The sequence below is a fragment of the Penicillium lagena genome (assembly GCF_028827675.1).
Source record: "Penicillium lagena strain IBT 129212 chromosome Unknown utg000001l_segment0_segment0, whole genome shotgun sequence".
NCBI lineage: Eukaryota > Fungi > Ascomycota > Eurotiomycetes > Eurotiales > Aspergillaceae > Penicillium > Penicillium lagena.
The window spans coordinates 1277503-1303060 of NW_026623222.1; the positions used below are offsets into that span (position 1 = coordinate 1277503).

General features: G+C 49.6%; 11 protein-coding genes across 11 annotated transcripts; 6 read left to right on the top strand and 5 right to left on the bottom strand.

Annotated features, from left to right (window-relative positions):
• Positions 1 to 256: 256 nt before the first annotated feature.
• On the top strand, positions 257 to 1361 carry N7510_000570 (PWI domain-containing protein; the record flags this gene model as incomplete). The annotated part of the gene is made up of 5 exons (XM_056972499.1): positions 257 to 360; positions 426 to 516; positions 585 to 749; positions 806 to 839; positions 892 to 1361. The coding sequence occupies 5 exons, from the start codon at positions 257 to 259 to the stop codon at positions 1359 to 1361; spliced, it is 864 nt and encodes a 287-aa protein (XP_056837616.1).
• A 1142-nt stretch (positions 1362 to 2503) lies between these two features.
• On the bottom strand, positions 2504 to 4456 carry N7510_000571 (putative cell wall protein; the record flags this gene model as incomplete). The annotated part of the gene is made up of 1 exon (XM_056972500.1): positions 2504 to 4456. The coding sequence occupies one exon, from the start codon at positions 4454 to 4456 to the stop codon at positions 2504 to 2506; it is 1953 nt and encodes a 650-aa protein (XP_056837617.1).
• Positions 4457 to 4733: 277 nt separating this feature from the next.
• N7510_000572 (uncharacterized protein) lies at positions 4734 to 5245 on the top strand (the record flags this gene model as incomplete). Its single annotated transcript, XM_056972501.1, has 2 exons — positions 4734 to 4814; positions 5015 to 5245. 2 exons carry the CDS (start codon positions 4734 to 4736, stop codon positions 5243 to 5245), a joined length of 312 nt encoding a protein of 103 aa, XP_056837618.1.
• A 2084-nt stretch (positions 5246 to 7329) lies between these two features.
• On the top strand, positions 7330 to 9947 carry N7510_000573 (serine/threonine/tyrosine protein kinase MPS1; the record flags this gene model as incomplete). Its single annotated transcript, XM_056972502.1, has 2 exons — positions 7330 to 7685; positions 7772 to 9947. The coding sequence occupies 2 exons, from the start codon at positions 7330 to 7332 to the stop codon at positions 9945 to 9947; spliced, it is 2532 nt and encodes an 843-aa protein (XP_056837619.1).
• An 810-nt stretch (positions 9948 to 10757) lies between these two features.
• Positions 10758 to 11869, bottom strand: N7510_000574 (rRNA-processing protein NSA2; the record flags this gene model as incomplete). The annotated part of the gene is made up of 6 exons (XM_056972503.1): positions 10758 to 10773; positions 10826 to 10856; positions 10920 to 11101; positions 11163 to 11705; positions 11786 to 11796; positions 11867 to 11869. 6 exons carry the CDS (start codon positions 11867 to 11869, stop codon positions 10758 to 10760), a joined length of 786 nt encoding a protein of 261 aa, XP_056837620.1.
• A 429-nt stretch (positions 11870 to 12298) lies between these two features.
• On the top strand, positions 12299 to 13075 carry N7510_000575 (mitochondrial 54S ribosomal protein bL21m; the record flags this gene model as incomplete). Its single annotated transcript, XM_056972504.1, has 1 exon — positions 12299 to 13075. One exon carries the CDS (start codon positions 12299 to 12301, stop codon positions 13073 to 13075), a length of 777 nt encoding a protein of 258 aa, XP_056837621.1.
• A 284-nt stretch (positions 13076 to 13359) lies between these two features.
• Positions 13360 to 15039, bottom strand: N7510_000576 (serine hydrolase domain-containing protein; the record flags this gene model as incomplete). The annotated part of the gene is made up of 6 exons (XM_056972505.1): positions 13360 to 13518; positions 13590 to 14111; positions 14164 to 14244; positions 14319 to 14427; positions 14509 to 14854; positions 14949 to 15039. The coding sequence occupies 6 exons, from the start codon at positions 15037 to 15039 to the stop codon at positions 13360 to 13362; spliced, it is 1308 nt and encodes a 435-aa protein (XP_056837622.1).
• A 295-nt stretch (positions 15040 to 15334) lies between these two features.
• N7510_000577 (pyridoxal phosphate-dependent aminotransferase) lies at positions 15335 to 16819 on the bottom strand (the record flags this gene model as incomplete). The annotated part of the gene is made up of 3 exons (XM_056972506.1): positions 15335 to 15973; positions 16029 to 16529; positions 16589 to 16819. The coding sequence occupies 3 exons, from the start codon at positions 16817 to 16819 to the stop codon at positions 15335 to 15337; spliced, it is 1371 nt and encodes a 456-aa protein (XP_056837623.1).
• Positions 16820 to 17102: 283 nt separating this feature from the next.
• Positions 17103 to 19166, top strand: N7510_000578 (MFS transporter ACS family allantoate permease; the record flags this gene model as incomplete). Its single annotated transcript, XM_056972507.1, has 11 exons — positions 17103 to 17278; positions 17332 to 17407; positions 17480 to 17528; positions 17585 to 17660; positions 17712 to 17807; positions 17861 to 18290; positions 18344 to 18397; positions 18458 to 18643; positions 18695 to 18798; positions 18874 to 18920; positions 18976 to 19166. 11 exons carry the CDS (start codon positions 17103 to 17105, stop codon positions 19164 to 19166), a joined length of 1485 nt encoding a protein of 494 aa, XP_056837624.1.
• Positions 19167 to 19272: 106 nt separating this feature from the next.
• Positions 19273 to 21245, bottom strand: N7510_000579 (amidase; the record flags this gene model as incomplete). The annotated part of the gene is made up of 6 exons (XM_056972508.1): positions 19273 to 19531; positions 19583 to 19854; positions 19910 to 20269; positions 20329 to 20523; positions 20592 to 20939; positions 20994 to 21245. 6 exons carry the CDS (start codon positions 21243 to 21245, stop codon positions 19273 to 19275), a joined length of 1686 nt encoding a protein of 561 aa, XP_056837625.1.
• Positions 21246 to 21654: 409 nt separating this feature from the next.
• On the top strand, positions 21655 to 25479 carry N7510_000580 (uncharacterized protein; the record flags this gene model as incomplete). Its single annotated transcript, XM_056972509.1, has 8 exons — positions 21655 to 21902; positions 21961 to 22185; positions 22247 to 22636; positions 22694 to 22838; positions 22892 to 23089; positions 23344 to 23407; positions 23554 to 24416; positions 24484 to 25479. 8 exons carry the CDS (start codon positions 21655 to 21657, stop codon positions 25477 to 25479), a joined length of 3129 nt encoding a protein of 1042 aa, XP_056837626.1.
• Between the last annotated feature and the right edge of the window lie 79 nt (positions 25480 to 25558).

Below are 25558 nucleotides of genomic sequence, written 5' to 3' on the forward strand. Positions count from 1 at the left end.
CGATATGTGGTGTTATTCTTTGTTTTCTGGCGTTATGAGACTTACTAGGCACGCCGGAGAAACCTGTCGGACAATAATAATGAAAACAAAAGAGACGACCCTGTTTAGGGCTAGCGAGATCTGGAGTCCTGCCTCAGGCAGATATGGTAGTACGGTATTACGGTATTCTACATCTGCCACTAACGCAGTTTCGGTCACGAACTCACATTCGCGCGTTTCCTTGTTTCTGATTTCCTGCAAACGCTGGCAATCAATCATGGCGACCCCTGTCGATGCCAAGCTGCTGAAACGGACGAAGTTCCCCCCCGAGTTCAATCAGAAGGTGGACATGACCAAGGTAAACATCGAGGTGATGAAGAAGTGAGTAATCGTTTGTCGCGACTTTTCATGGTGGGCCGCCAATTGCTGACCCTGCCCTGGGATAGATGGATTGCCAATCGGATATCCGAGATTCTGGGAAATGAAGACGATGTTGTCATCGAACTCTGCTTCAACCTCCTCGAGGGAACGCGATTTGTAGGTCTTCTTTCCCCTGCACTCACGGCGAACAGACTGCTAATGAACAAATCACTTGCTTGCAACAGCCCGACATCAAATCCCTCCAAATCCAGCTCACTGGGTTCCTAGATAAGGATACATCCAAATTCTGCAAAGAGCTGTGGGGTTTGTGTCTCAGTGGTCAATCAAATCCACAGGGAGTTCCAAAAGAGCTTCTAGAAGCTAAGAAGCTTGAGCTCATACAAGAGAAGGTAATGGAAAATCGGGATACCCAATTGGTTGTCATAATCTGATGCCAGGTACGCAGATCGAAGCCGAGAAAGCTGCCGAAGCTGCGCGACGTCAGAAAGAACAAGAACTAGCACGAGAACGCGAAGTGGAGGATTTGAGAAGGAGAGAGCGCACAGACCGAGGAAGAGGGGGACGGGGCGGTGGTCGTGGTGGCCGAGACTACGACAGGCAAGGCCCTCGAGACTCCCGACCCTCGCCGCCCAGGTATCGGAGCCGTGACAGATACCGTGAAGCTCCACCCCGGCGGGACTTCGATTCTTATGTCCCATCCGACTTTCGCAGAGGTCGCCGGCCCTCCCAATCCCCTGCCCACTCACGCTCTCCTTCGCGGTCCCTCTCTCGATCGCCTCCGCCTCGTGGACAAGGCCGTGAAGGTCGGGATAGACTTCATGACCGCCGTCGCCGGTCCTACAGCAGATCAATGTCCCCCCGTCGACGGGATCGTAGAGAGCCAAGGAGACGCAGTCCGGACTACGGTGATCGAGCTAGATCCAATTCCCGCAGTGATTCATCACACTCACGTACTCCCAGAAGAGACCGAAACAGACGGCGATCTGTCTCCCGTAGCGTGACCTCATCTCCTCGGAATGACCGGCGCAGGAGGCGATCTTCTCATGGAAGATCACCTTCTCGGTCACCCTCGCGATTGCGAGGATCGGACGTCCGAGGCAAGGAAGGAAAGCGGCGGCGTTCATTAGAGCGATATCACCCTGGCGCAAAAATGCGGCGTGACAGCTCTGTATCCGCCCCTGATGATAAAAGACGCAAGACCACTGATGAAGACGAGGACTCCGCAAGACGGCCATCACATCCACCGAACCAGGAAGATAAAGAAATGACGGAGGCCGAAGAGGTGGATCACCGAACCTCAGAGAGCACCTAAGTTTTCCTATGTGTGGAGGGTTCAATCTTGCCTTATGTTGGTTAGTGGCCATTCGTTTCTGCTCTGACCTCGCCTTTTCATGGCCATGCCTCATGCTAACAAATTGACGATTCCAGAGATCCCAAAAGCATGTATCGACCAGATACCTCCGCCTGAACTGCGCCAAAGAGCTGCTTCGTGAGACGTTGATTGCTGTGCAACGCTTTAACGGAGAAAAGGTAGGTGACTATTCTAAGACGGACCTGGTATAACCACTGGCTATGACAGAAAGCCAGCCCTGGGACGCCTATAGTTGAGCGATTTGTGAATCTCAAATTTATTAACAATATTATCGCCTTGATTTCAATGTTGTTATGTGGGCTCGTGTGTTTTAGCCTCATATTTATGGCGTCACTGAGACGAATGGAATAGAAATAGCAGGAAGCTTTTCAGTCAATTCAACCCGTCAGACAAGGAATGTTTCAGGATAATATAGATTCAGAAGGAATGTATTCCATTGAAGAGAGAAAAGTGGTGCCAAGTTTTCTAGGGAGAGTACAGCAAGGCGTCTTCAGCAGACCAGTAACTACCACTCGAACCACCAGGGGCTGTTTGCATCCAAAAAGCCCATCCTGAGACAGGGTAATCGGCCGGGCACGATCTCCCGGAGTATAACAGCATTAGAATTAGAGATATCTACAGATAGGAAAAGGCTGGGAAGCAGATTGGTTATCGGCTGTGCCGTTTTCTGAGTAGAAGGTCATCTTCTCATGCGTAAAACAGAGAATTCAAAAGTAAAGAAAATAATCACATCGAGGTGACAATCCGCAGAATCTTTTTGTCAGCGGCCATCTAATCGCACTCGCAGACGGTCGTGGTCGACGTGACGGTAATGGTAACGGTGCCAGGAGGCGGCGAGACCGGAGGAGGGGTGGTTGTGGGCGGAGGAGTATTGGTCTCACAGGGAGTGGTTGTAGTCGTCGGAGGCGGAGGAGGCGGAGGAGTATTGGTTTCACAGGGAGTGGTTGTAGTCGTCGGAGGCGGAGGAGGCGGAGGAGTATTGGTCTCACAGGGAGTGGTGGTAGTCGTCGGAGGCGGCGGAGGAGTATTGGTCTCACAGGGAGTGGTGGTAGTTGTTGGAGGCGGCGGAGGAGTATTGGTCTCACAGGGAGTGGTGGTAGTTGTTGGAGGCGGCGGAGGAGTATTGGTCTCACAGGGAGTGGTGGTAGTTGTTGGAGGCGGCGGAGGAGTATTGGTCTCACAGGGAGTGGTGGTAGTTGTTGGAGGCGGCGGAGGAGTATTGGTCTCACAGGGAGTGGTGGTAGTTGTTGGAGGCGGCGGAGGAGTATTGGTCTCACAGGGAGTGGTGGTAGTTGTTGGAGGCGGCGGAGGAGTATTTGTCTCACATGGAGTGGTGGTAGTTGTCGGAGGTGGAGGCGGAGGAGTATTGGTCTCACAAGGAGTGGTAGTCGGTCCGCTGGGAGCGGTCCTGGTATGAGTAGGGCCAGATGGGGCACCGGGCATGCTGCAGCCGGTGAGCCACTCGATAATGATAATCTCAATGGTTACATCGATCTCAATACCAGTGCAACCACCAAGGAAGGAAGCCAGCTCAGCGCGAGTGTCGAGCGACAGGACAGTAATGCTTTCGCCCGCAGCGCAGAGACCTAAAGCACCTCGTAGACCAACACTGAGGGTGGAAATGAGAGTCTCGGACAAGAAGCCAGTAATATCAACAAGCAGGCCGCTGACAAGGTCAACGGAAACCTCAGCCGATGCAGCGAAGGACAGCCAGAAGAAAATGACGGACTTCAACTCAGAGCCCAGTGAGCAGCTGGAGCCAGACAACCACACAGCCAGGGAAACGCGAACATCAAGGTCGAGGTCGGAAGCCAGACCACCGCGAGCACAGCCCTCCAGGGCAGTCCGGACATTGACGTCAATATCGACAGAAATGTCGGCCTCCAGGAAAGCCTCGAGGAAGGCCATGCCACTGGCACCCAAGACACCGCTTTCCTCCACGTAGACAGTAATGGAGGAACCGCAGGAAACACATTTTAGAGCAGTGTCAGGAAGAGTGCCGATACGACCGCAATCACCAGCCACCCGGCTCTCCACCCAGGCGAGAACAGTGATCCGCAATGAGGAGTCAAGACCACAGTCCGAGCGAGACAACCAAGCCTGCAAAGCGGCCTTGATATCGGCAGAGATGCTGGTGACAGCACCACCGGCAGCACAGACCCGAAGACCAGCAAGGATGTTGGCATCAATATCAAGGGAAGCAGAAATGAAAACATCAAGAGCAGCCCGAGCCGAGACACTAATGACTAGTTCAGACTCAAGGTCGGCAGAGGAGAATATACCGTCAATAGTAACGTAAAGCTGCTCTTGAGCGGCGATGTCTGCACACGTCGGGATGTAGACAGACAAGGCGGCCAAGACATTGGCCGACAGAGTCAGAGAATCAGAGCCGCACCAGGACAGAAGGTGGTCCCTCAGAGACTTGTCGAGCTTGTCGGCCTGGGAGCCCGACAGCCACGACTTCAACTCACTTCGAGCTTCGGAGTGGATATCGCCAGCATTGCATCCCAAGGCACCTCCTTCCAAAGCTGCCGCACCCTGGGCGCTGAGACCGGAGAAGAGCGATGTCGAGCGCTCCTCGCCGCCGCCAAGGACATTGGTAAGGATGGCGCCAAGGTCGAGGCCGACGGCAGCGATAAGGCCGCGGCGATCAAAGGAGATATCTGTTGGCAGGGCGAGGGCCGAGGCCGCCAGGCCGGCGAGGAGGACAATGTTCGAACGCATTGTACTTAGAGCCGAGGACGAATAGTCGACAATAAGGTATAGCGAGGGTATTCGACGGAAATCTCCCCTCAGTACACAAAATGGCCTTGACAATGGAAAAAAACGAGTGATGAATCGACAGACTTGAACAGGAAATCGACGAGGCTTTAAGCCGTCAAGAGAAATTAGGGATAACTGATGAAGAGGCGTGAAAAGTGAACAAAAACCAGGATCGGTGAGCAGCAAACAAATAGCATCGGAGAGCTTGACCGGTCCTTATATATCCCTCATTTCCCTAATGCACCGGGCTTCTGAGCCGGACGATTCACAGCCCAGTACTGGACACTATGCATCGGAGCTCGACGAAATGGCGACCCCGGTCTCAAGCCGCAGTCCACATTTCGAGCCATCTGCCCCTTTAGCTTCGCATTAGGGATACAGGCAACCTCCCATGCCCGGTGGAGCACCCATTTGCCAGTCAAAAGCCACCAGCAGATCGACTACAGCATGGGTGAGAACATCCGAGACCCGAGACAACCTTTCTTGAGAGGTCAATGACCTATTTTGGGGAACCTCGAGTCAGGCACCGCTGAACGTCATGTCACCATAAATCCTGATTCTGACTGCTCCATACCGACCAATTCCACAATATCGAATCATCTGGACATGGGCCTGACAGGTGTTGGACCATGGTTGCTGGCTACCGTGTGGGTTGAAGTGACAGAACCATCAGGCACGGCTTTGCGCTTCTCCCTTGCCCTAAAATTAGCGCGTCTGCGATCGTCGCGAGATCCACTGACCGCCGTTTAAATCCTTCCGTGGCTTCGTCGGTTAAACAAGCTTGCAAGATGAATCGAACGCTCCCAAATGACATGTATAATTTCCCCATCCAGGGGCATCTTCCTTTCCGAGAGGCCAGTTTGAAACCCAGCCAATTCCTTCCTGCAGCCTTTGAGAGACGGTCGAATAGTTCAGGCACCAATGCTCCCTATACGTCTAAGAAAAGATGGCCAAGGCACACCCTGTTTTCATGGGGTTCAGTAATATCAGCCTATAGCCTATAGTGCGCCTTTTTGGAAGGCCCAAAGATCAGAGGCGATCTTATCAGGCGGGGCTTTTTTTTTTTTTTTGCGCGAGGCCCCTTGCTTGATCGGTAAACTTCATGTTCAAGAATGACCGAACAATATTCATAATTACTATTCTACGATACAACCGTGTTCCGCCCTTGGTGGAAATGAGCGAGCGGAGCCAGCAGATCAGCCAAGCTGGATTTCACGTAATGCGACGGAATCTAGACCATCCTGAAGCGAAGGGTACCTGCAATGCACGGCAGCCACGGTCGACATCGCAACGATGGTATCTTGCAGAAAATAATCCCCCTTCGACGACGATCGGTTTCGCCAACTCGTGCGGATCTCCATGCCTTCAGTGTTCATCACTGCCCAACCGGTATAGTTACCCCTGTACAATCGTCCCGAAAACTGTTGTTTGTGCAGTAAACACGGGGGCGAATGAGTGTTCCACACGCCGGCCGTCTCGGCACAGTTTGGTTAACCGAAATACGGAGTAGTGCTACTCGGAGCAAAGGAGATGCTAACCTTGCTGGGTCTTGATGTCTCTCAGCCTTTAAGTTTCTTCACAGCGAGCTCCACAGAGTATGTACATACTATGTATCAGTTCCACCGAAGATGGCAAAAGCTGCAAAAATCGAACGTCTCGGTTAAGCACTGATATGCTTGTCTCACTCACAAGTCGCCGATGTGGATTCCGAGTCATTCGAGGCTTCATAGAACGCCGCGATCGTGAACCCTGCGGTGTGTAGTAGCGACACATCACAACGCATGAAGTGCGAGAGACAAGAGACATGATGTGTCACTGCATGAGCCTATTCCATCTTTCGGTCGATGATGTTCCACCACCGTCAAAGCCTGCCTGATCAAATCGGTGGCGAATGAAGGGACCAGTCCGATTTCCAGTGGGCCCAGATGGCACAGCTGCATGTTGTGGCTTTGGTCTCATTTTCCCTGATTGCGCCCATCCGGTTCATGAATCGTGGCTTGTGCAGTAGTCAGTTCGTGATGCGACGTGTAGCTCACCAATCGGTTGTCGCGCCCAACGCCATCCTCGGGTCTGCCCTTCTTGGCTTGCAGGGAGACGACCTTTACCCTGGGAGGTGAGGTGGCTAGCCCGCTTAGTAGTTCGTCCATATCCCTGTCACCCACGCTAGCTGGTGTTTTCCGACCTATCACATTTATTTTATTTTATTTTATTTTTGCATAAGGAGAATGGACAGTTTCATAAACTCTCTGGTGTTTTCGGGCGATGGCGGTGATGGTTTTGTAGTGCTTGCTTGGGCATCACTCCTCGGATATATATCCAGAACATGCTGAAAGGATTTCGTATTAGCAATCCCTCAATATCAACATCATCATTAAATCTCATGAATCACTGTCCATTAATGACATGTCGTGAGAAAATACAGATAATACCACTGATCTTTTGAGTAAACAAAATAGCAGATCATTCATCCTTGGCTGTCCGTCACGGGTCTTATTACGAACTTCTCCCTAATCACCTTACTTACTAGAGAAGTCGGTTCTCGAGTATCGATAACTCTTAAAATTGAATAGTACTTCTTTTTCTAATCGAAGATGTTGAAGTGTTGCGACCCTTAAATTGAATTATTGTACGACATGAAATGAAGAATCGTTCATGCTTTGACTCGACATAGCAACTTTACCCACCCAGGCTCTCGAATCGACAGGTATTTGGGAATGAGAACAGATCAGACCTACAAACTCACTTTAGCATGTTGAGAGCCCATTTCCAACTTCCTCCAGCTCAGCTAGTCGTGTTGGTCATCGCATCCCGGCATATTTGTTGTGGTTGTCGCCATGGCAACGATACCACACGTGACCTATAGCGCGCCTGGCACTCGCGACCGAACGTCAGGATGGACACTTTCTCCTGGAGAACACAACAAACAATCGACACCATCGGGTCTGGGCCCATCTACATTGCTGCGGCAATTCAATGTAGATATTACTGCAATGGCCTCCCCTAATTCCCTCTCATCCGCCTACAACAGCGGCCTCTACCGACCCATGTCCCGATCCACGGTTTCACGATCGGGTTCCAGGCGGGCCTCACCAGCACTCCCGCACCCATCAACAGAGGACCACCATATCTCCAGGAGGTATTCGGCAGGAGACAGTTCCGATGACGAGGTCCCGGAACCAAAATTCAGCGCGTCAGTGAAAGCGCTTTTGGATGAAGATGGCTTGGGTTCATCTCCACATCTTTCTCGACAAGAAGTAAACGACCGTTTTGCGGCAGCTTCGAGACAACGAAGCCAGTCGCCGCGCACGACTTCCCCCATGATGGATCTACGGGCAGCCCGGCACCGCGAGTCGTCCGTATTGGAGCAATCTCTTCCTCAAGATTCTCTCGAGAAGGCTCTCCACTGTCCAACAGCCAGATTGCGGAGCCAGAAGCCCAGAACCGCCCCAATGATTTTATTACTCCTGCACCACGGCCACGGAGTGTTCGAGTTAGTGTATCCCGCAGTAGCACACGTTCACCTGCTTCAGTATCGCCGTCTCTCAAGCGGTCCTCGGAACGCAACTCGGGGGGTGAGCACGGCAGTGGAGAGCGATCCGACAGCGATCGAAAATCACATTATGAAGACGATCATCTGTCACGAGTTAACCCATCCTCAATCGTGCGTGGCCGCAATGGAGACGACTTGGCACCTCAGAGCTCTCTGCGGGTGAAGAGAGTTGGCAGACTCACTGGCACTTTCCTGAACGGTCCTGCCCGAAGGGGCGTACTGCGCAGACAGAGTGAGGAGAACAACGACGATGACCCTCATCCCTACTTCAACGATGGCGCGGGAGAGAAACCGGAAACAAATGATGAATATCGACCTCCCAGCTCAGGAAAGGCATTGTCCCCCAAAGTCTCATGGGCTGACACTAGCCCGCTTTATGAGAGCGGAACCAACCGGTCACAACACCCTGTTGCGTCGACTTCGGGCGATGGCCCCTTCTCCAGGTCCTCCTCGCCGAAATCATATGGGTCAAAGTCAACACCTGCATCATCGGAAATGTCTTCCAAATCCTCAAGCATCAAAGAGCAGCCAGCTTACAAGGTTCCATCCTTGCCAGTTCTTCCATCAGCCAGAGACCAGGAGAATGAACCGCCGCCAACTTTCAAGAGAACGAAACCTCAGGGACTGAGCCTGCTGGATAAGCCCGAAAAATACTCTGTCATTTATGAAACGGACAAGAAGGATGCGGTCGAAGCCCCAGCTGCAACCTCCCCTCGCAAGATTCTCGCCACGCGGAACAACAACACACCTCACAGACCTGCTCCACCACCACCAAAGATGTCTGTGCTCGAAACTGCCACGGCGACTGGTGGTGCCTCGACATCCCAGTCTCGAAAAAAACGAACCCAGGTATCCATCAACCATAAACACTTCACTCGATTGGATTGCATCGGCCGTGGTGGCAGTTCTCGTGTGTATCGAGTGATGGCCGAAAACTACAAGATCTTCGCGCTCAAACGAGTTAACTTGGAAGATGTCGATCCCCTCACCTTGACGGGGTACAAGGGCGAGATTGATTTGTTGAAGAAGCTGGAGAATGTTGATCGCGTTGTACGCCTGTTTGACTGGGAGCTCAATTCGGACAAACACGCTCTCAGCGTCCTTATGGAGATTGGGGAATCTGATCTGGAGAAGATTCTCACCTATCGATTGAATGCTGAGGATGCCGTCTTTGACATCAACTTCACTCGCTACTACTGGAAGGAGATGCTCGAGTGTGTCCAGGCCGTCCATAATCACAACATTGTTCACTCCGACTTGAAGCCAGCTAACTTCCTTTTGGTTCAAGGCCGGCTCAAGCTGATCGATTTTGGAATTGCAAACGCGATCCAAGACCACACGGTCAATGTGCACCGCGAGCAGCAAGTCGGTACCCCCAACTACATGTCTCCAGAAGCCCTGGTCGACTCCAACGCGTCACTTGGACTTCCAGCTAGTGTTGGCAAAGTGATGAAACTTGGCAAGCCTAGCGATGTCTGGAGTTTAGGTTGCATCCTGTACAAGATGGTGTACGGTCAGCCCCCATTTGCCAAGATTGCCAAATACTACGAGCGGATCATGGCTATCCCCAACCCCCGGGTACAAATCGACTTCCCAGCTTTCGGAGTTGGCGGAGCCCCCGTCCCACCTGGTTTGATTCGAACCTTGAAGCGATGCTTGCAGCGCGACCAGACCTTGCGGCCAACCATTGAGGAGATGCTCGGTCAGCGCGACCCGTTCTTGTCCCCTGATGCTCAACTCGAAGGAGCTGTTCCCGTCACCCAGGATATGCTCGGCCGCATCTTGGTCAACGTGGTCAAACACTGCAAGGTCCGTGGTGTGCCCACGGAAGAAGAGCTCGCTGCATGGCCCGCCGGTTTTTTCGCCAAAATCAAAGCAGCGTTGGAGGAGGAGAGTGCTTAAAACCTCTCCTCTGTTGGATTGTCTTATTGACCCTGCCCTATCTTTCTTTTTCATTTTGTTGAAACGATTCAATGAACGGTGTTGACTGGATTTTTCTTTTTGGACAAATTGGTGGTTTCTGTGGAGTTCTCTGACTGCCGATTTTGTTCTCCTTACTTAGCCTCTCCTTTTTCTTTCTCATCCTCCTGGGTGTTTAATGTGTTCCAACTCTTCATGTGTTTCAACTCTACTTGTTGGGACTTTTTTTCTGATCAACTGCGGTTCAGCACAGCATGTGGATGCCTTTTTTTTTTTTTTTTTTGTATATGACTTGGTTGATTTCTTTACCTGATTGCATTGGGTACGATTTTCAAGCATTGGGGTTCTTGGAGTTTCCAGTCTTCCTTGCATGCGGTTAATCAGTCTAGTTGACCACTTGCCTATTCAAATCTGTCCTTTGTTTTCATTTTATTTTACTATCGTACGACTCATCTGTTGGGAGTTTAGCGTAGTCTTCATGAGATTTGCACGTCATCGTGTCAAGTATACCCAGGGACCGATTCTACACACCACTATCGAGTAACCCAGTACAAGACGTGTTTTGTTCATGCAATAATTGTTATATGCTTAGGTAGATAATCTAGATGGGCCCATTTCAAGAAGGAAACTGTCGAATACTTTTCGTCAAAAGAGCCAGTGTGCTTTGATGATACGCCGTGAACACCAGCCAAAAGAGCATGATCTGAATAGCCCGGACAAGATAACGAAAGGGAGGATGTCTGAGACATGATGGTATCGAGAGAAGACGGATTGCCGAGAAATGTGACTGCTCTAGACAAGAAGAACCCTATTGACTTGTTAGACTAACCACGGCATTCAAAAGGCATTGGATGGCTTACGCATTGACACAGCCGTCATTTTCAGGGGTGTCTAGACAAAAAAGTCAGCTTTCCTGAATCCTTGGAACTGTGTTCGTTCCATTGGGAGGCTTACTGGTCACTTGAGCCCATTTACCCCAAACGACCTTGCCATTGGTAGTGACAAGACCCAACTCGGAAACGTTGACCTCAATGATAGTACCCTTGGTCAGAACACCCAGCTGGGTATACAGCGGATTCTGAGGGTTTTTCTTAACCGACAGAATAGGCAGCTGCACGGTGACAGCCATCTCCGGGCTAGAGGGGCGAAAAATCAGCACGCTGCACAACTTCCAAGTAACCTGGAGAACAAACTTACTGTGTGACGTTGGCCTTCTTGTACCGCAGACCCATGGGCCGAATGAAACGCTCGTACTTGACAGGCCGACGGGTGAAGTCGCCTCCAACGAAAGTAGGCTTGGTGATCATTCGCTTCCACGACTTTTTGTGTGTTTTCTTGCCCGTGTTGACAACCTTGAACATTTCCTCCTCGCTAATACCCTTAACCTTGGGCAGCGGAACGGCGAACTTGGCCGCTTTCTCAGCACGCTTATCCTTGATAGCGCTGGAGAGGGCCTTGGCGTTGGTCGCCTGCGACCGGTCGAGAAGGTACTGGGGCAGAGGGGTCTTGGAGGGCTCGTCGGGGGCGGCAGACTTGACATTCTTCTCTTCCTGCGCCCTGATGCGCTTCTTCATCTGGATCTTCTCCGCATGGCGCTTCTGCTGGTACAGCTTGGCCCTCAGGCCACGCAGATTCTGTGCATCCTTCGACTGCTGGTGTGACTCACGCGCCTGCTTCTTGCGCAACCGCTCATCGTGATCCAGCCGTTTGCCGTGCTGCTTCTGCCAGCGTTCAATATACCTAGTGAGAACTGGTTAGTTGAGTTGACCTTGGGGAACAGAAAGTGGTGATCGTGGTGGTGGGCGGGGGGAAAGACGAACTCGTTCTGAGGCTATAGGGGAAACAGCTGTTAGCATATGCCGATCTAGAGATTTGCGAAAACAATTTTTCGGGAGACTTACCATGTTGAACGTGCAGTGACCAAGCTGTGCGGGATGAAGAGGAGGAACGGGCTCGATCAGAAAAAAGTTGAGAGGCGGCAGAGATAGCAGGTCACCTGACCGCTCTTATCAACCGCACCATAAATACTGGCAGCAAAGGCACTGACTGTCAGCGAGACTGGAAAGTAAGGTTATGTATATTTGGTGTCAATTTAAAGGCAATCCTAGTTACTACTTGTCCCCTGAATATTAAGCCTACAATACTGAAGTATCTCCTAGTAGAGATCGTGATGTACTATAAGCCACGTGACTCTACGGCCGGCGGTGCGGCCACAAGCGCAGTCACCGATTTTCTCGAGCGCGAATGGACACGGACAAACATCTCCTCCACGCATTGTCCACCACCTCGACTTCGATCCACTTAGGGAGACTTAGGGGAAGGTTACAACCACAATGTTCTCTCGCTCTGTTCTGCGGAGGTTCGCCTCGGACTTGCGAGTGTCCACCCCGTCTACGATCTCAGGCGCAGCTCTTCATCCGCAACGAGCCAGCTGCTTGCACCAAACTGCCTCGCTGAAGACCTCTCAAGAGCAGACTAGCTCTCAATTGTCATCAACAAAACCTGACTCCCCTCTCAGTGCAACTCCACGAGCACAAACCTCTCAGCCTACGGCCAACCAACAAACTCCTCCCAATACCTTCATCCCTCAAAATCGCTCTCATATCCCAGACGAGAAGCGGGCCGTTGCCCCCGAATTCAAAGAACCTCTTAAAGTGACCCGCTCTCTCATGGAGCGCCTCCCTCACCTCGTCGGCCAGGCGCCACACTACGTCGTTGCCAAGCTCCACAACAAGCCATACCTCCTCACGCCGGGCGACCACGTTCGTCTACCGTTCCTTATGCCCAAAGTTCAGTCAGGAGATATTCTGCGGTTCAACCGTGCTTCTGCTCTCGGGTCACGCGATTTTACGCTGAAGGGCAACCCGCATATTGACGAGCGATTGTTTGAGTGTCGCGTTCGCGTGACGGGTACAGATGCTGAGCCTCTGCGGATCAAGGAAAAGACCAAGCGGAGACAACGACATGTTCAGCAGATCCGCAGCAAAGAAAGGTATACGGTGATGAGAGTGATGGAGGTGCGGGTGAAGACACCTGAAGAGTTGCTGCAGGAGGGAGCGGTTATTGTGGAGGAAGGTGAGGACTCTCCAGCCATCGAGGCTAAGGTATGATGTGATGCAGTCATGCTCAATTTCCTGATATGCTGCAAACATTACATTACAGCATCTTCTCATTACAACATCTTCATTCGGTGATATTCGCACCCGACCCTCTTATTTGTTCCGAATCCTATGGTCGTCAGCCTCTTGTCCGCTACGGCATATCCTGTACAGATAGATGGATTAGCTGTTTCTGTGCACTGTATTCTATATTGACTATTCCGAATTCATCAGCGAATTCAGCTCTTGATAAGTATGGTTTCAATCCTATGATATAGACTGGGGCCAGGAAACGTCTACAACTTCACAGTACTATTAAAATGCCCCGACTTCCTGCCCAAAGCCTTGTATAGGGCTTTTTCCAGCTCAATCAAAAGACTAGTGACGGCAGCATCTCCCGGTGGCATGAGCTGTGTGAACAAAGCGGCTGCAATGCCTGTCTCCTGGTCGATCCACTGTAAGAGAAAAAATGGTAAGAGATTTGTCTTACTGGTAAGGAAGACCTCCAGCATAGAAATTGTCTTACCCAATGGAGATTTGGCAAGCCACTCCAGTTGACCGTACCACTTCGTCTGCGATCAGGAATATCTTTCGATGTTATTGTGCCGGCCAAACAATGATCGGCTTGCTCAATGTCATCCACGCCCTTGATCCCTAGTATACGCCGCATTTGGCCTCCAAGTGGCTTTGGCATTGCTGCCCGAGATCTACCACCCAATTGTGGTTTGAACAATATCTCCACACTAGCCTCGGTCAACAATGGCTGGCCACCTGTGAGAAGCGCGGCCAACAATTTGGTAAAATCCATTGGTGTGCTCCAGAGACCGATACCTCCCAAGTCATCTTGCAATGGCTGACCTAGAATAATAGGGCACGGCTTGACCGATTTAGCACCCTGGCCGACACTGACTCGATACCCCATCCCCATTTGTGGAGGTAGGGTGTCACGGTGCAATTCCGGATGAAAAGTTGTCGATGTCGCTCCAAGCTTACTCCAAATGTTGACATGCATATACTCTTCCAGGGTAGAGTTGGTCACACACTCGATCTGTATACATAAGAGGCTCTGATCTGATTCCGAGACAAATGGAGAGACTTACCAGCCGACCAGCCCAGTCTAGCCCGGCTCCATATAACCACGAGGTACCAGGCTGAAAAACTAATGGATGGGTATACCCTGCCTATTATTCAGACCATCAAAAATTAGCCTTTTGCCCAAATATAAGTATAACTAGCATGGAGAGCTTATGCTTACCATGCTGCCAGAAAAAGTGTGCGCTGTCCTCCCTTGGGACTTGGACCACTCTTTTAACAACGGCGAAGAGGTGTCATACACAAAGCCGGCAGAATGACACAATAAATCTCTGAGTTAACTCAGTCTCAAATTAGCCCATGGTTTGGCATTCCACAGAAAGAAGTTCCATATCCTGGAAGGAGTAGTTTACCGAATAGCAATCTTCCCTTGAACGGGCACAAGTTTTGGCTGAGCTGATTCCAGAGAAGAGTCTAGAGACCCCAAGCTGACGATTAGAGTGAAGAACGTAAATCCGGCTTTGGATAGCATACCGTACTTCATATCTTCTAGAATTTGTATATCTCTGAGCTCTGGGACTTTCTCGCGGACGTCATCATCTAATGATATAATTCCGCGTTCCACTAGCTGCATGACAGCCACTGCTGTGACCAGCTTCGTCATTGAGGCAATCCAGTATAGAGAGTCTATTCCCAAGGGCTTTGCACTAGATGTATCAAAATCCGCTTTTCCGGCGGCACGCTTGTAGATAACATTTCCTGTTATACTGTCAGCGATCCCTAAGCACACACGGAATCAAGTACTAGTACGAGGAAGCCCAGAATACCGTGAGAAAAATTACAAAAGACGTACCTGACTTGTCAATCGCAATGAACGCTGCGCCGTGCAATGACCCCGCAAAGGGATCTGTGAAATGGTCGAGAATCCGATCAAGATTTTCCATAATGTTCACAGAGCGCTTTTAATGGCAGAGACAGGGCTTTTTCTTTAGCTGTAACGATTTTGCTTTATTTAAAAATGCCTTACCTGTGTCTGAGCTTGGTCTGTAGGTGAAGTTCGACTAAGCGATCCAAATAGCCGAGGTAAAGTAGCCTTTTTTGAGTTTAGATAGTGCCACCGAGGTTGATCATCATTTGACAGACTTGATGTGACATTATACCTGTAGAGCTTCATTTCAAAAAACGATAGATATGAACAATTAAAATACCGAGATTCTATGGCCTAGATGTCTTTAGATTCTACTGAGCCTTCAGCTTCTTGATGGCTGCCTGGATAGCCGCAATCGCTTCCTCCAACAGTGGCAGAGAGACCTCTTCTCCTGCTGCTGCCGACTTCAACAAAGCATAACCTTTACTATATTTCTCCTCCTCGGACGAGAAATAGAGATAGCTCGTCGCCATTCTCAGGCGGAGGTTGCCCCCACTTACGCATTGCCGCTCATCCTTCTCACCAAATGCAGACCCGGGCAAAGCTGCGAGGCCACACTCTTTAATCAGCCATTTCGACAAGTCGGGACTGGTAAGAACACCGATTTTTTGCAGCTGCGATGCATACGGCTGAAAAGATGGATACAGGTAGAATGATCCTTTGGGCTCAGCGACTGCAATCCCACAGTTCTTCAGAGCATGGTAGAGTCGCGTTGTACACATTCGGTGCAGACAATTCACTGCCTCACGATACGTATCCATGGCAGGCCCAATGGGTTCAGACGTAGCACGGCTACTCGAAAATGCTTTGATGGATGCCATTTGTGAGGGCGCCGATGCGGCAGACCAGCATTCTGAAGCATAGGCAAGGGTAGTTCGTCGGATTGCCTTACCAACTGGGGAGCTCGGAAAGATTGCATAGCCAACTCTCCAGCCACCAGCAGAGTATGTCTGTCAGAAATTAGTATTCTGTGACTAGCTTGCCCAAGGGGGTATTTAGACTTACCTTTGAGAGACCCCCCGTCATGATCACGGTGCCATCTTCGCCGAATGCTGATCCGAAGGCGCTGATTTGTACATCCTCAGCATTGAAGCAGATATCGGAGTAAATTTCATCACTAATTAAGGTGATTGATCGCTCGCGACAGAATTTCACAATTAGTGAGATCTGTTCCTTGCTGAAAACCTGTCCTGTCGGATTGGAGGGACTGTTGATCAACATGATACGCGGGCGAGCGCCAGCATCAACCGCAGATGTGTAGGCAGAGTCGAGGGCCTTCTCCGTCAACGTATGACGATCGTGCTCGTCAGTCTCAATCCAAAACAACTGCTTTCCTGCATGCGCAACCTGGGGCTCATAGCTGACCCATGATGGGCGAGGAAGAAGTACATCCCCTTCCAAGATGTCGAAGAGAGCAAAGAGAAGAGGCTTGGATCCCGGAGCGACAACCACTTGATCGGCTTGAATTGGAATGTTGAGACGACCTGATTGGTATGCAGCTATTCTCTGTAATTTACTCTCAGTCCTTGAAGCTTGAACAATGCATGCGATTATGGTAGACCAACCTCTCGGAGCTCTCCAAGCCCGGCTACCGGCAAATAAGAAGTCAGATTACATGCCTCGCGGTGACATTGTAAAACTTCTTCCTGAATTGGAAATGTCGCTTCGCCAAAGCCCAAGTGAATCACCTTCTTTCCTGACGCGCGGACGCGATGAACAAGTTCATTGATCTCCAACGTAGGTGATAGGTGAAGTTTAGCTGCTGATGCGGTAATCACTGGCTGAGAGGCGTCCATGTCGACTGGTAACTGCGATAATCCTCATAACGGAGACTTGTCAGCCGAACCTCGTTCTTATCAATGATTGCAATCCATTTCCAACATACAACAAGCTCAAGTTCGGTCGAGTCCCCACGGCGGTTCCCCTCCGCTCTGAACCACTTCGGCGAAAAATCGCCGCTGTACCCCAGATGACCGATAAGGGGCCCACAGCGTACTTGCCATCAAGTACTTATGTCTGTCGCCGTATCCATTTTTCCTCGATAGGATCGTGCTCCACTATCACATTATTCCCGCCAACATGGCAGCACCATTGGATAACCAAGCAAGCGTCCAAGACCCTGTCCCTGCGAAGGAGATCGTCGTTGAAGAAGGAGATATCGCGCTTCAGTTTGCTGGAGATGTGACCGAAGTGAGCCCGGAACTCATCAGTCGCGTTCGTTGGAAGGTTGATCTTTTTGTTTTACCTTTGCTTGCGTGAGTCGTTGGAAAGTTGCTTTCGTATTTGGAACGAGTGCTAATGGATGCAGCCTTACAACTCTTTTGCAATTTCTGGACAAGTCAACCCTCAGTTATGCCGGTATTTTTGGCATCCTTGAAGATCTGGTATGTGTCAGAACCTTTATCTGTTTCCCATCATTCGCTTTTCTTGGAATGAAATATGCTCATTACACTCAGACCCTGTCAGGAGAAGAATATTCTTGGTTGGCTAGTATCTTCTACTTTGGTCAGTATTAGATCCCATGTCAACAACTCACGCGTGTCCTCTGACTTTCATATCAGGGTACTTTGCAATGCAGCCAATTGGAAGCTACCTTTTACAGAAATTCGCACCGGCGAAGTGTCTCGCTGCCAGTGTGTATGAGATCCGACTTCAAGAAACTACGAGGGCTAAATCTAACGTCCATAGGTTCTGCTGGGGCATCATCCTGTTTATGCATGTTATATGCAAGAACTGGGCTGGTCTGATGGCTGTTCGATTCTTCCTGGGAATGGCTGAGGGGGTGTACGTTTCCCCAACAAATTAAGCCATGTTGTGCTTATCCTGATACCATATAGTGTCACACCAGCCTTTATGTTGATCAGCACCGGTTGGTACGCTCGCCAAGATCAACCACTGCGAATGGGTTTCTGGTTCTCCTTCAACGGTATCGCACAAATTGTCGGCGGTCTACTCGCTTACGGATTGGGCCATATTCATGTGAACAACATCGCGCCGTGGAAATGGATGTTCATCATCACGGCAGCTCTCTCCATTATTTGGTCAATTGTGCTCTTCCTAGCGTTACCAGATTCCCAATTGACAGCATGGTTCTTGAAAGACGATGCCGAGAAACATGCGGCCATTGAGATGGTTCGGGAGAATAACACCGGTATCCATAGCAGGAAGTTCAAGAAGAAACAGGCCATGGAAGCATTATGTGACCCCAAGGCTTGGATGCTGTTCCTCATGGCTCTAGTGTGGAATATTCCCAATTCGGTTGCAACGGTAGGCTATTGAGTAGTACCTGAGTCCATGTTATTCTGCTAACGATACCTCAGTTTGGCAATCTCCTTGTGGAAAACTTCGGGTACTCTACTCTTGAAACAACCTTGGTAAGTGTCTCCGCTCTCAATGTTAGTCACATAATACTGACTGATATGAAATGGCTGTAGCTCGGAATGCCCGCTGGAGCGTTGGAATTTGTGATCATGCTGATTATCACCTACGTGTGCATCTCATTCAACAACACTCGTGTGTATTGCATGACAGTGGCTTTAGTTCTCGCACTGGTGGGATCCGTTATGGTCTATGCAGCGCCCTATGACAATAAAGGTGCTCTTCTTGCGGGTTACTACTTGGTAAGTTCTCTAAGTTTCATGGAATGGAAAAGAAAACCTTAACATGTTCAGATTTACGTTTTCCCAACTGGTTATATTCTCCTTCTGTCGTTGGCATCTGCCAATATCGCCGGTCACACGAAGAAGGTTACTGTTAATGCGATGCTTCTAATTGGGTATTGCATTGGAAAGTAAAATAATTGACAGCCAATATCTCGTGGAACAGAATCGCTAATTTGAGAATCAAATAGTATCGCCGGGCCTCAATTTTTCAAAAATAAGCAGGCACCTCGCTATGGTAAGCAGCATGATTCTTTTGGATGACTCGATCATAACTGACTCAGAAAATACAGGCCTTGGAATTGGAGCCTGTCTGTGTTCGTTTGCCATACTCATCGTTTTGGTTTTGGTGATGGGATTCTACCTCAACTGGCAGAATAAGAGACGTCAATCTGACCGTTCAACATCGGAGGCAGCTGTTGAGAATGTCGAGTTTTTCGATTTGACGGACGAGACTAACCCCGGTTTTGTATATGTGTATTGAATGTACTACCGTGTCAATCCAACTGATTCTTTTCGGTGAGAAGATAATGATCTCTTGAATACAGATGACTATGTTCTAGCACTTTAAGAGTGATTATCAATATTTCCTAATCAACTAGCAAGTCCTCAAATACCTTTGCTGCGGCCAAAACCTTCTCTTCCTGGAGTCTCTGTGCGATAATTTGCAGCCCAATTGGATGCGCATTCATCCTTTCCGAATCATACAAATTCCAATTCCATTCATCCATTGGATTGCGAGGTTCATACGAAGGATCAGCCATATCGATATCTTTTGATATCGTCGTAACCGGGAACGTGAGAGCCGAGTAATCCAGGAAGTTCCACACTTTTGTATATCCGACCCAGCTATTTCCATTAGAACTGTGGGTTTGTATTAGAAAATAGATCATAGCTTACCGACATGAGTTATGAGGCACTGCTGAGTGAGGCATCACCGGGGCAAGGAGCACATCTACTTTTCGTCCCGAGATCGGTGCTCGAGTGTTGTTCCACCGATCGAGGTACATCTTCTGATAATTGAGCTTCTGGCGATTTAATTGCCAATACTGGTAGACAGAAATTGGCTCTCCTCGATCGACCAGGGCTTTCACGTGAGGTAAGAATGGCTCATTGCAAACGGCGATGTCGCGGCGGATATCCTCGCCTCCATCAGCCGTGTAATATTGGTCCTGTAAAGACGATGAGAATAGAAATTAGACATGCAACAGTCGTTAAAAGACTGACCTGGATTTTAATGAAGTCTGCATGGCCGGTTGGATCCCAAGGAATAATCTCGTGACCCGCCGACTTCAGCTTTTCGACAAGATGGTCAAGTGCCCGTCGAATTGGAGGATGAACTCTAACCACACCATCATCCCAGATAACACCAACAGTCAACGGACGGGATAGCATCTCCTGATACATTTCTGATCTCCATGGTAAGGCAATGCAGCGTGGATCCAGGTTCCAGGGCTGCGAGTCAATCACGGCCTTGGTGGCTTCAGAGAGCGAATGCAATGATCGTGTCATGGGTCCAATTACGGATGGAACATGTTCCTGTCCTTCAGTAGAGACAGCAACATTATAGTAAGGAAGACGACCGTTCTATTTGACATCGTTAGTTTGGTTATCAAGCCTTGACGTAATTTCACCACGGAACCTACGCTTGGTTTGAGTCCATATAACCCCATCATACTGCTGGGTCCTCGGATAGAACCCCCTATATCTGTCCCCCATCCAATAATAGAGCCTTTGCATGCGAGTAAAGCAGATTCACCACCAGATGAACCACCTGGAGTAAATGAGGGGTCATTTGGGTTGACAGTAAGCCCCCACACTGGATTGTCGGTTTCGGCCATCTACGCCCAAGTCAGCCCGCTGTAAATGTATATACACCTAGAGAAAGAAGCGAAAAACTATCACATACCATAATGCTTTGTGGGATATTTGTTTTGGCGATAATCACAGCACCTAGCCGGACCAAGATTGTGACGAGAGTTGCATCCTCAGTACAGGGAGAGTATGCTCTGCCCACATAGCCCAGAGTTGAGTCAAAACCTTTGACGTTGAATTGGTCTTTGAGAGAGATTGGCAATCCATGTAATGGTCCTATAGGTTTACCATCCCGGCGGAAGTGCTCGTCCAATTCACGAGACCGTTGAAGAGCTTGGGGGAACAGAACCTCGGTTAGGCAATTGGTCTGTGGCTGGTAAGAGGCCCGTTGGTCCAAGTTAGGAATTGATGTACTCATACCTCTTGATGCGCTTCTATTGCCCTACAAGGTTGATGTCAGTAATTAGCACTTTTGAAATCTACTACATCGAGCAACTTGCCTATTGATGTAGGCCAATGCCACACTCTCGGCCGTTAGGTCGCCCCGGCTGAGTGACTCCAGCAATGTCTTGTGGTCCAAAGAACAAATTTCAATGCCATACTTGCTAGGCTTTGTTTTTTTCTGCCTCTGCAAAAAGCCCTCAATTGCTTGGGCCTGATCTCGGCGTTTGCGAGCGACAATTTCTCGCCAATCACGCTTCAGGCTGCTTTTCGCATTCGACCCCATATTGTTCATCTTCGAATCCATGCTTGGATGTGCACAAGATAAGTACACTGTCTCGTCAAATAACGTACAGGATCGTTAACGCGCACAGTGGTGACAATTAATCTGCTAAGGTCTTAGCTAGGCCCTATTCCGAGCCACCCTTTCCGCGGCGACGACCGCCGTGTGGAGTCAAAACTCTCGGCATCGGCGAGAAATCGCCGCAAGTAACAAACAAAGCCGGAAGAAAGCTATGCATTATCTGTTCTCGCGTAAATTAATCAAATTATTAGATAAATATGACCTTCGTCTGGCGCACATGGGCGTGATCAGGAAATTCTATTCTTTCGCGCTCATTCGATCCTAGAAATTATGGCTAGCCCGGAAGCTCTTCACAAAGTCGCCGACGACGTTGTCGCCAATGCAAATGCGGATCTGAGAAAAATAAACTTAGATGCAAGTCTTTGAATCCCTGAAAGAGACTAGACAAACCACTAACACTCTTTTCTTGCAGATCCACAACCATCCGGAAACTTTATACGAGGAAGTATATGCTCACAATACATTATGTGACTACTTCGAGAAGGAAGGTTTCGCAGTTGAACGGGGAGCGGGAGGTCTACCCACAGCTTTCCGAGCGTCATTTGGTCCCGAAAAAGGGCCAGATGGGCAGCTGACAAGAGCGGTTGCAATCAATCTCGAGTTTGTTCTGCCCTGTATGCTAAGCCCTTACTCGAACGTCTATTGACAAATTTCTTAGGTATGATGCCCTGCCAATTCTAGGACATGCCTGCGGTCACAACCTTATCGCAACTGCTGGTGTGGCTGCTGCTTTAGGAATAGCGGCGGCAATCAAGGAGGGCAAAATTTCAGGACGTGTTGTCGCAATCGGAACCCCTGCAGAGGAAGGTGGCGGCGGGAAGATCAAATTAATCAAAGCTGGAATCTACAAGGATATCTTCTGCTGTATGATGGTTCATGCAATGTATGATCCTCTTCGCTGCTTGATGAAACAGACAAGATCTTTGAAGCTCATCATCCAACAGGCAATACGACAATGCTTACTTTACAAGCATGTGCGGATCAGAATTGACCATTGAGTACATTGGGAAACCTGCCCACGCAATGGCCGCTCCCTGGGATGGAATCAATGCGCTGGATGCAATGACCTTGCTACACACCAGCATTGGTTTGTTACGCCAGCAGATAATGCCTACCGATCGTATCCGGGGCGTAGTACTTAGTGCTGGAGAGAGTTCTGGAGTCATTCCGCATTACTCCAAAGCCCGCTACTGCGTGCGATCGGCCAGTCTGGTGCGTTACCGTACCCTGAAGCGGAAGTTCATCAACTGCCTTGAAGCCGCGGCGTTGGCGACTGGTTGCGAGCTGAAGACTGATTGGATGCCGGCTTATTGGGACATACGCGTTAATCATGGGTACGTTCCTAGTCATTTAATCGAATATTCTTCTTTCAAATTGACGGTTTTCCACAGATTGGCAGGTAAGTATGTGGAACATATGGAGCAAATGGGCGTTCCATTTGCGCCGATGCATGAACAAAAGGCGAACATGACCTGCGCCAGTACTGATATGGGCAATGTCACCTATGAAGTGCCCAGCATCCACCCAATATTTGCAGTAGGCGTCATAACTTACGATCTTGAATTTATAGTTGCTAATAACCAAAACAGCTGGACAGTCCCAATGGATCAATTCACACAAAAGCTTTCGAGCAAGTCGCAGCCACACAGGACTCTCACGAGCGGGCAGTCAAATGCGGCAGAGCCATGGCGCGCACAGGAATTGAAGTGTTGGTGGACGAGGCGTTCGCAGTGCAGGTGCGGCAGGAATATGACGACACGGACATGAGCATTGCGTTGGACCCATGGGTTGCATAAATATACACGGAGTAGTAGAGTGACTATGTAGTTCAAGCTTCAAACACCATCGATCAAAAGTGCCGAAATGCGGGGAGCGCTGAGGAGTGGAGTTTCCACAAGAAACCCGGACAGTCGGGCCTTTTATGTAATACGTAATGGAATCCACTGATTGATTCGCCCCTGTTCCGAGCGATAACTATCAGGGACGTTCCTCTCTCCTGTATGAACCGCACCGCTAGCATCAATATGCAAACATTAGACAGCCCGAGGTCGCCGGCTTCTCGCACAACCACGGCCTGTGGAGCCTGTCACCGCCGCAAGATCAAGGTGTGTGGGATCGGCGACAGAATATTCGATGTATAGTTTAACAAAAAGATAGTGCGATGGGTTGACTCCAAGATGTGGCCAATGCCTTCGTCGCGGAGTCCACTGTGAGCCTCATTTTCGCACTCGACGTGCTGGGTTATCGACAGAAGACGAGCGGCAACTACGCCAACGCATTGCGTGGCTAGAATCCGAAATTGCTCCTGTCTATGGCTTATCGGCAGATGAGGTGCGAAGCATCCCAACTGGGGAGTCATTCGTTTCTCCTATCTCCCAATCATCGGTTAGGTCATCGTCACTCGATGACACTGAGTTTACCCAGCCACCCGCCGATCGACAAGAGCAGCCATCCTCAAAGGGCCAAGACGATACGGTCGAAAAGGAAGTAGGCGACATTGCTGCTAATGTGGCCGTGTTATCGCTGAATGCTACTGGAGAAATGCGCTTTATGGGCGGCCCCAGTGGAGTCTTATTCTCGCGACTGATCGCGTCCACCGTCAAGAAATATTTGTACAATGCCGATCGTGGACAAAACGAAGAGTTCCAGTCACGCTGGTTACTGTCCAGCCGAGGGTCCATCCCACATAATTATCACAACGACTCTTATGTCTCTGCAGATGCCCTGACGATACCGCCATTAGAGACAGCAAAAAGCTACCTGACTACGTACATGCAGTGGGTACATCTAACATACCCCATATTTCATCAAGCAACGCTGGATTCTCTTGTTTGCTTAGTGTATGAAGATCCATCCATACTTTCTGCTTCACAGTGGACAATTTTCTATCTGGTGATGGCCATCGGTGAATGGCACCAAGGTCATCTGACTGACGTGTCTGGACCTCCAGGGACTTCAGCCGCGGAAATGTTCAACTGGGCGATGACTTGGTTCGATAGGGTCCTGCCATTAGATGGAATGGAAGGTCTTCAAATTGTCCTATTGCTGGCAATATACTCTTCCTATCGTCCCACAGGAAGTAGCCAGTGGCATTTAGTGGGAATCGCGATGAGGGTATGTTTCTTCGTTCTTTTTATTGCTCCACCTCCATATGAGGGCAGCTGACGAAATGGTCACACAGCTCTGTATTGATATGGGCCTACATCGGCATAACCCCGACTGGAAGTTTTCCCTTGATGAGTGGGACATTAGACAACGCTTATTCTGGGTGACTTATGCCATGGACCGAACTGTCTGTTTCAACTTAGGGCGACCTGTCACACTTTCCGACGATCATATTGATGCTCTATTCCCCCATTCTGAACGCCAAAGCCAAACACCAGAGCCCAGTATTGCTCTAGCTTTGCATCATATTCGGCTCCGAAGCATTCAAACCCGCATAATCAACGAGGTCTATACTTTGGGCAAGTCCAAGGCTCTCAATGACGACCACCAGCGAGCGGAGATTTTAGCCAGTATACAGCAGCAGCTCAATGAATGGCGATCGCAACTCAATATTGTCTATTCCGCACATCACAATCCTCATTCATTCAAGTGGTATGAACGGCTTTACTACACGACCACCTCCTCACTTCACCGAGCGACACCGCTCTTCCCACGGCCCACAGAAGATTCCATCAGGCGATGTTACGAAGCTTCGGTTAATGCTGTCCGAATTTACTATTCTCTCCTCCGATCCAACGAGATGGAACACTCCTGGATGCTTATATCCGGATGCTTTCTTGCAGGTATCACCATGCTATACTCCCTCTGGTCCAGCGATATTCTTTCCAAAAGTCTGCGATTGGAGGAAGTTACCGAGTCATGTAGAATGTGTTCAAACGTGCTGGCTGTCCTGTCCGCAAAATGGAAAGCCTCTGCCAAATTTAGCGATACATTTGAATCCTTGACCAATATTACTACCAAACGGCTCGTGGAACAACTCCAGCACCGATACAGCAGTGACACGCTCTACACATCGGCCCCAGAGTTGTTGCCCTTCGATCCGGGAATGTTACTGAACTCTTTGAACTGGCCACAGGATTTCAACTTCCAAACAGCTTTGACGAATCCTGATTCCATTACCGAAGTTTTTGACGATCTACTTCGGGGGCAAGAGGGGATATGGAGTACATAGCCACGATTGATACAATGAAGATCTCGGCGTAATGCGAGCATTGTCGCAAATGTAGTGGCTTGATGTAAAAATAACTTCA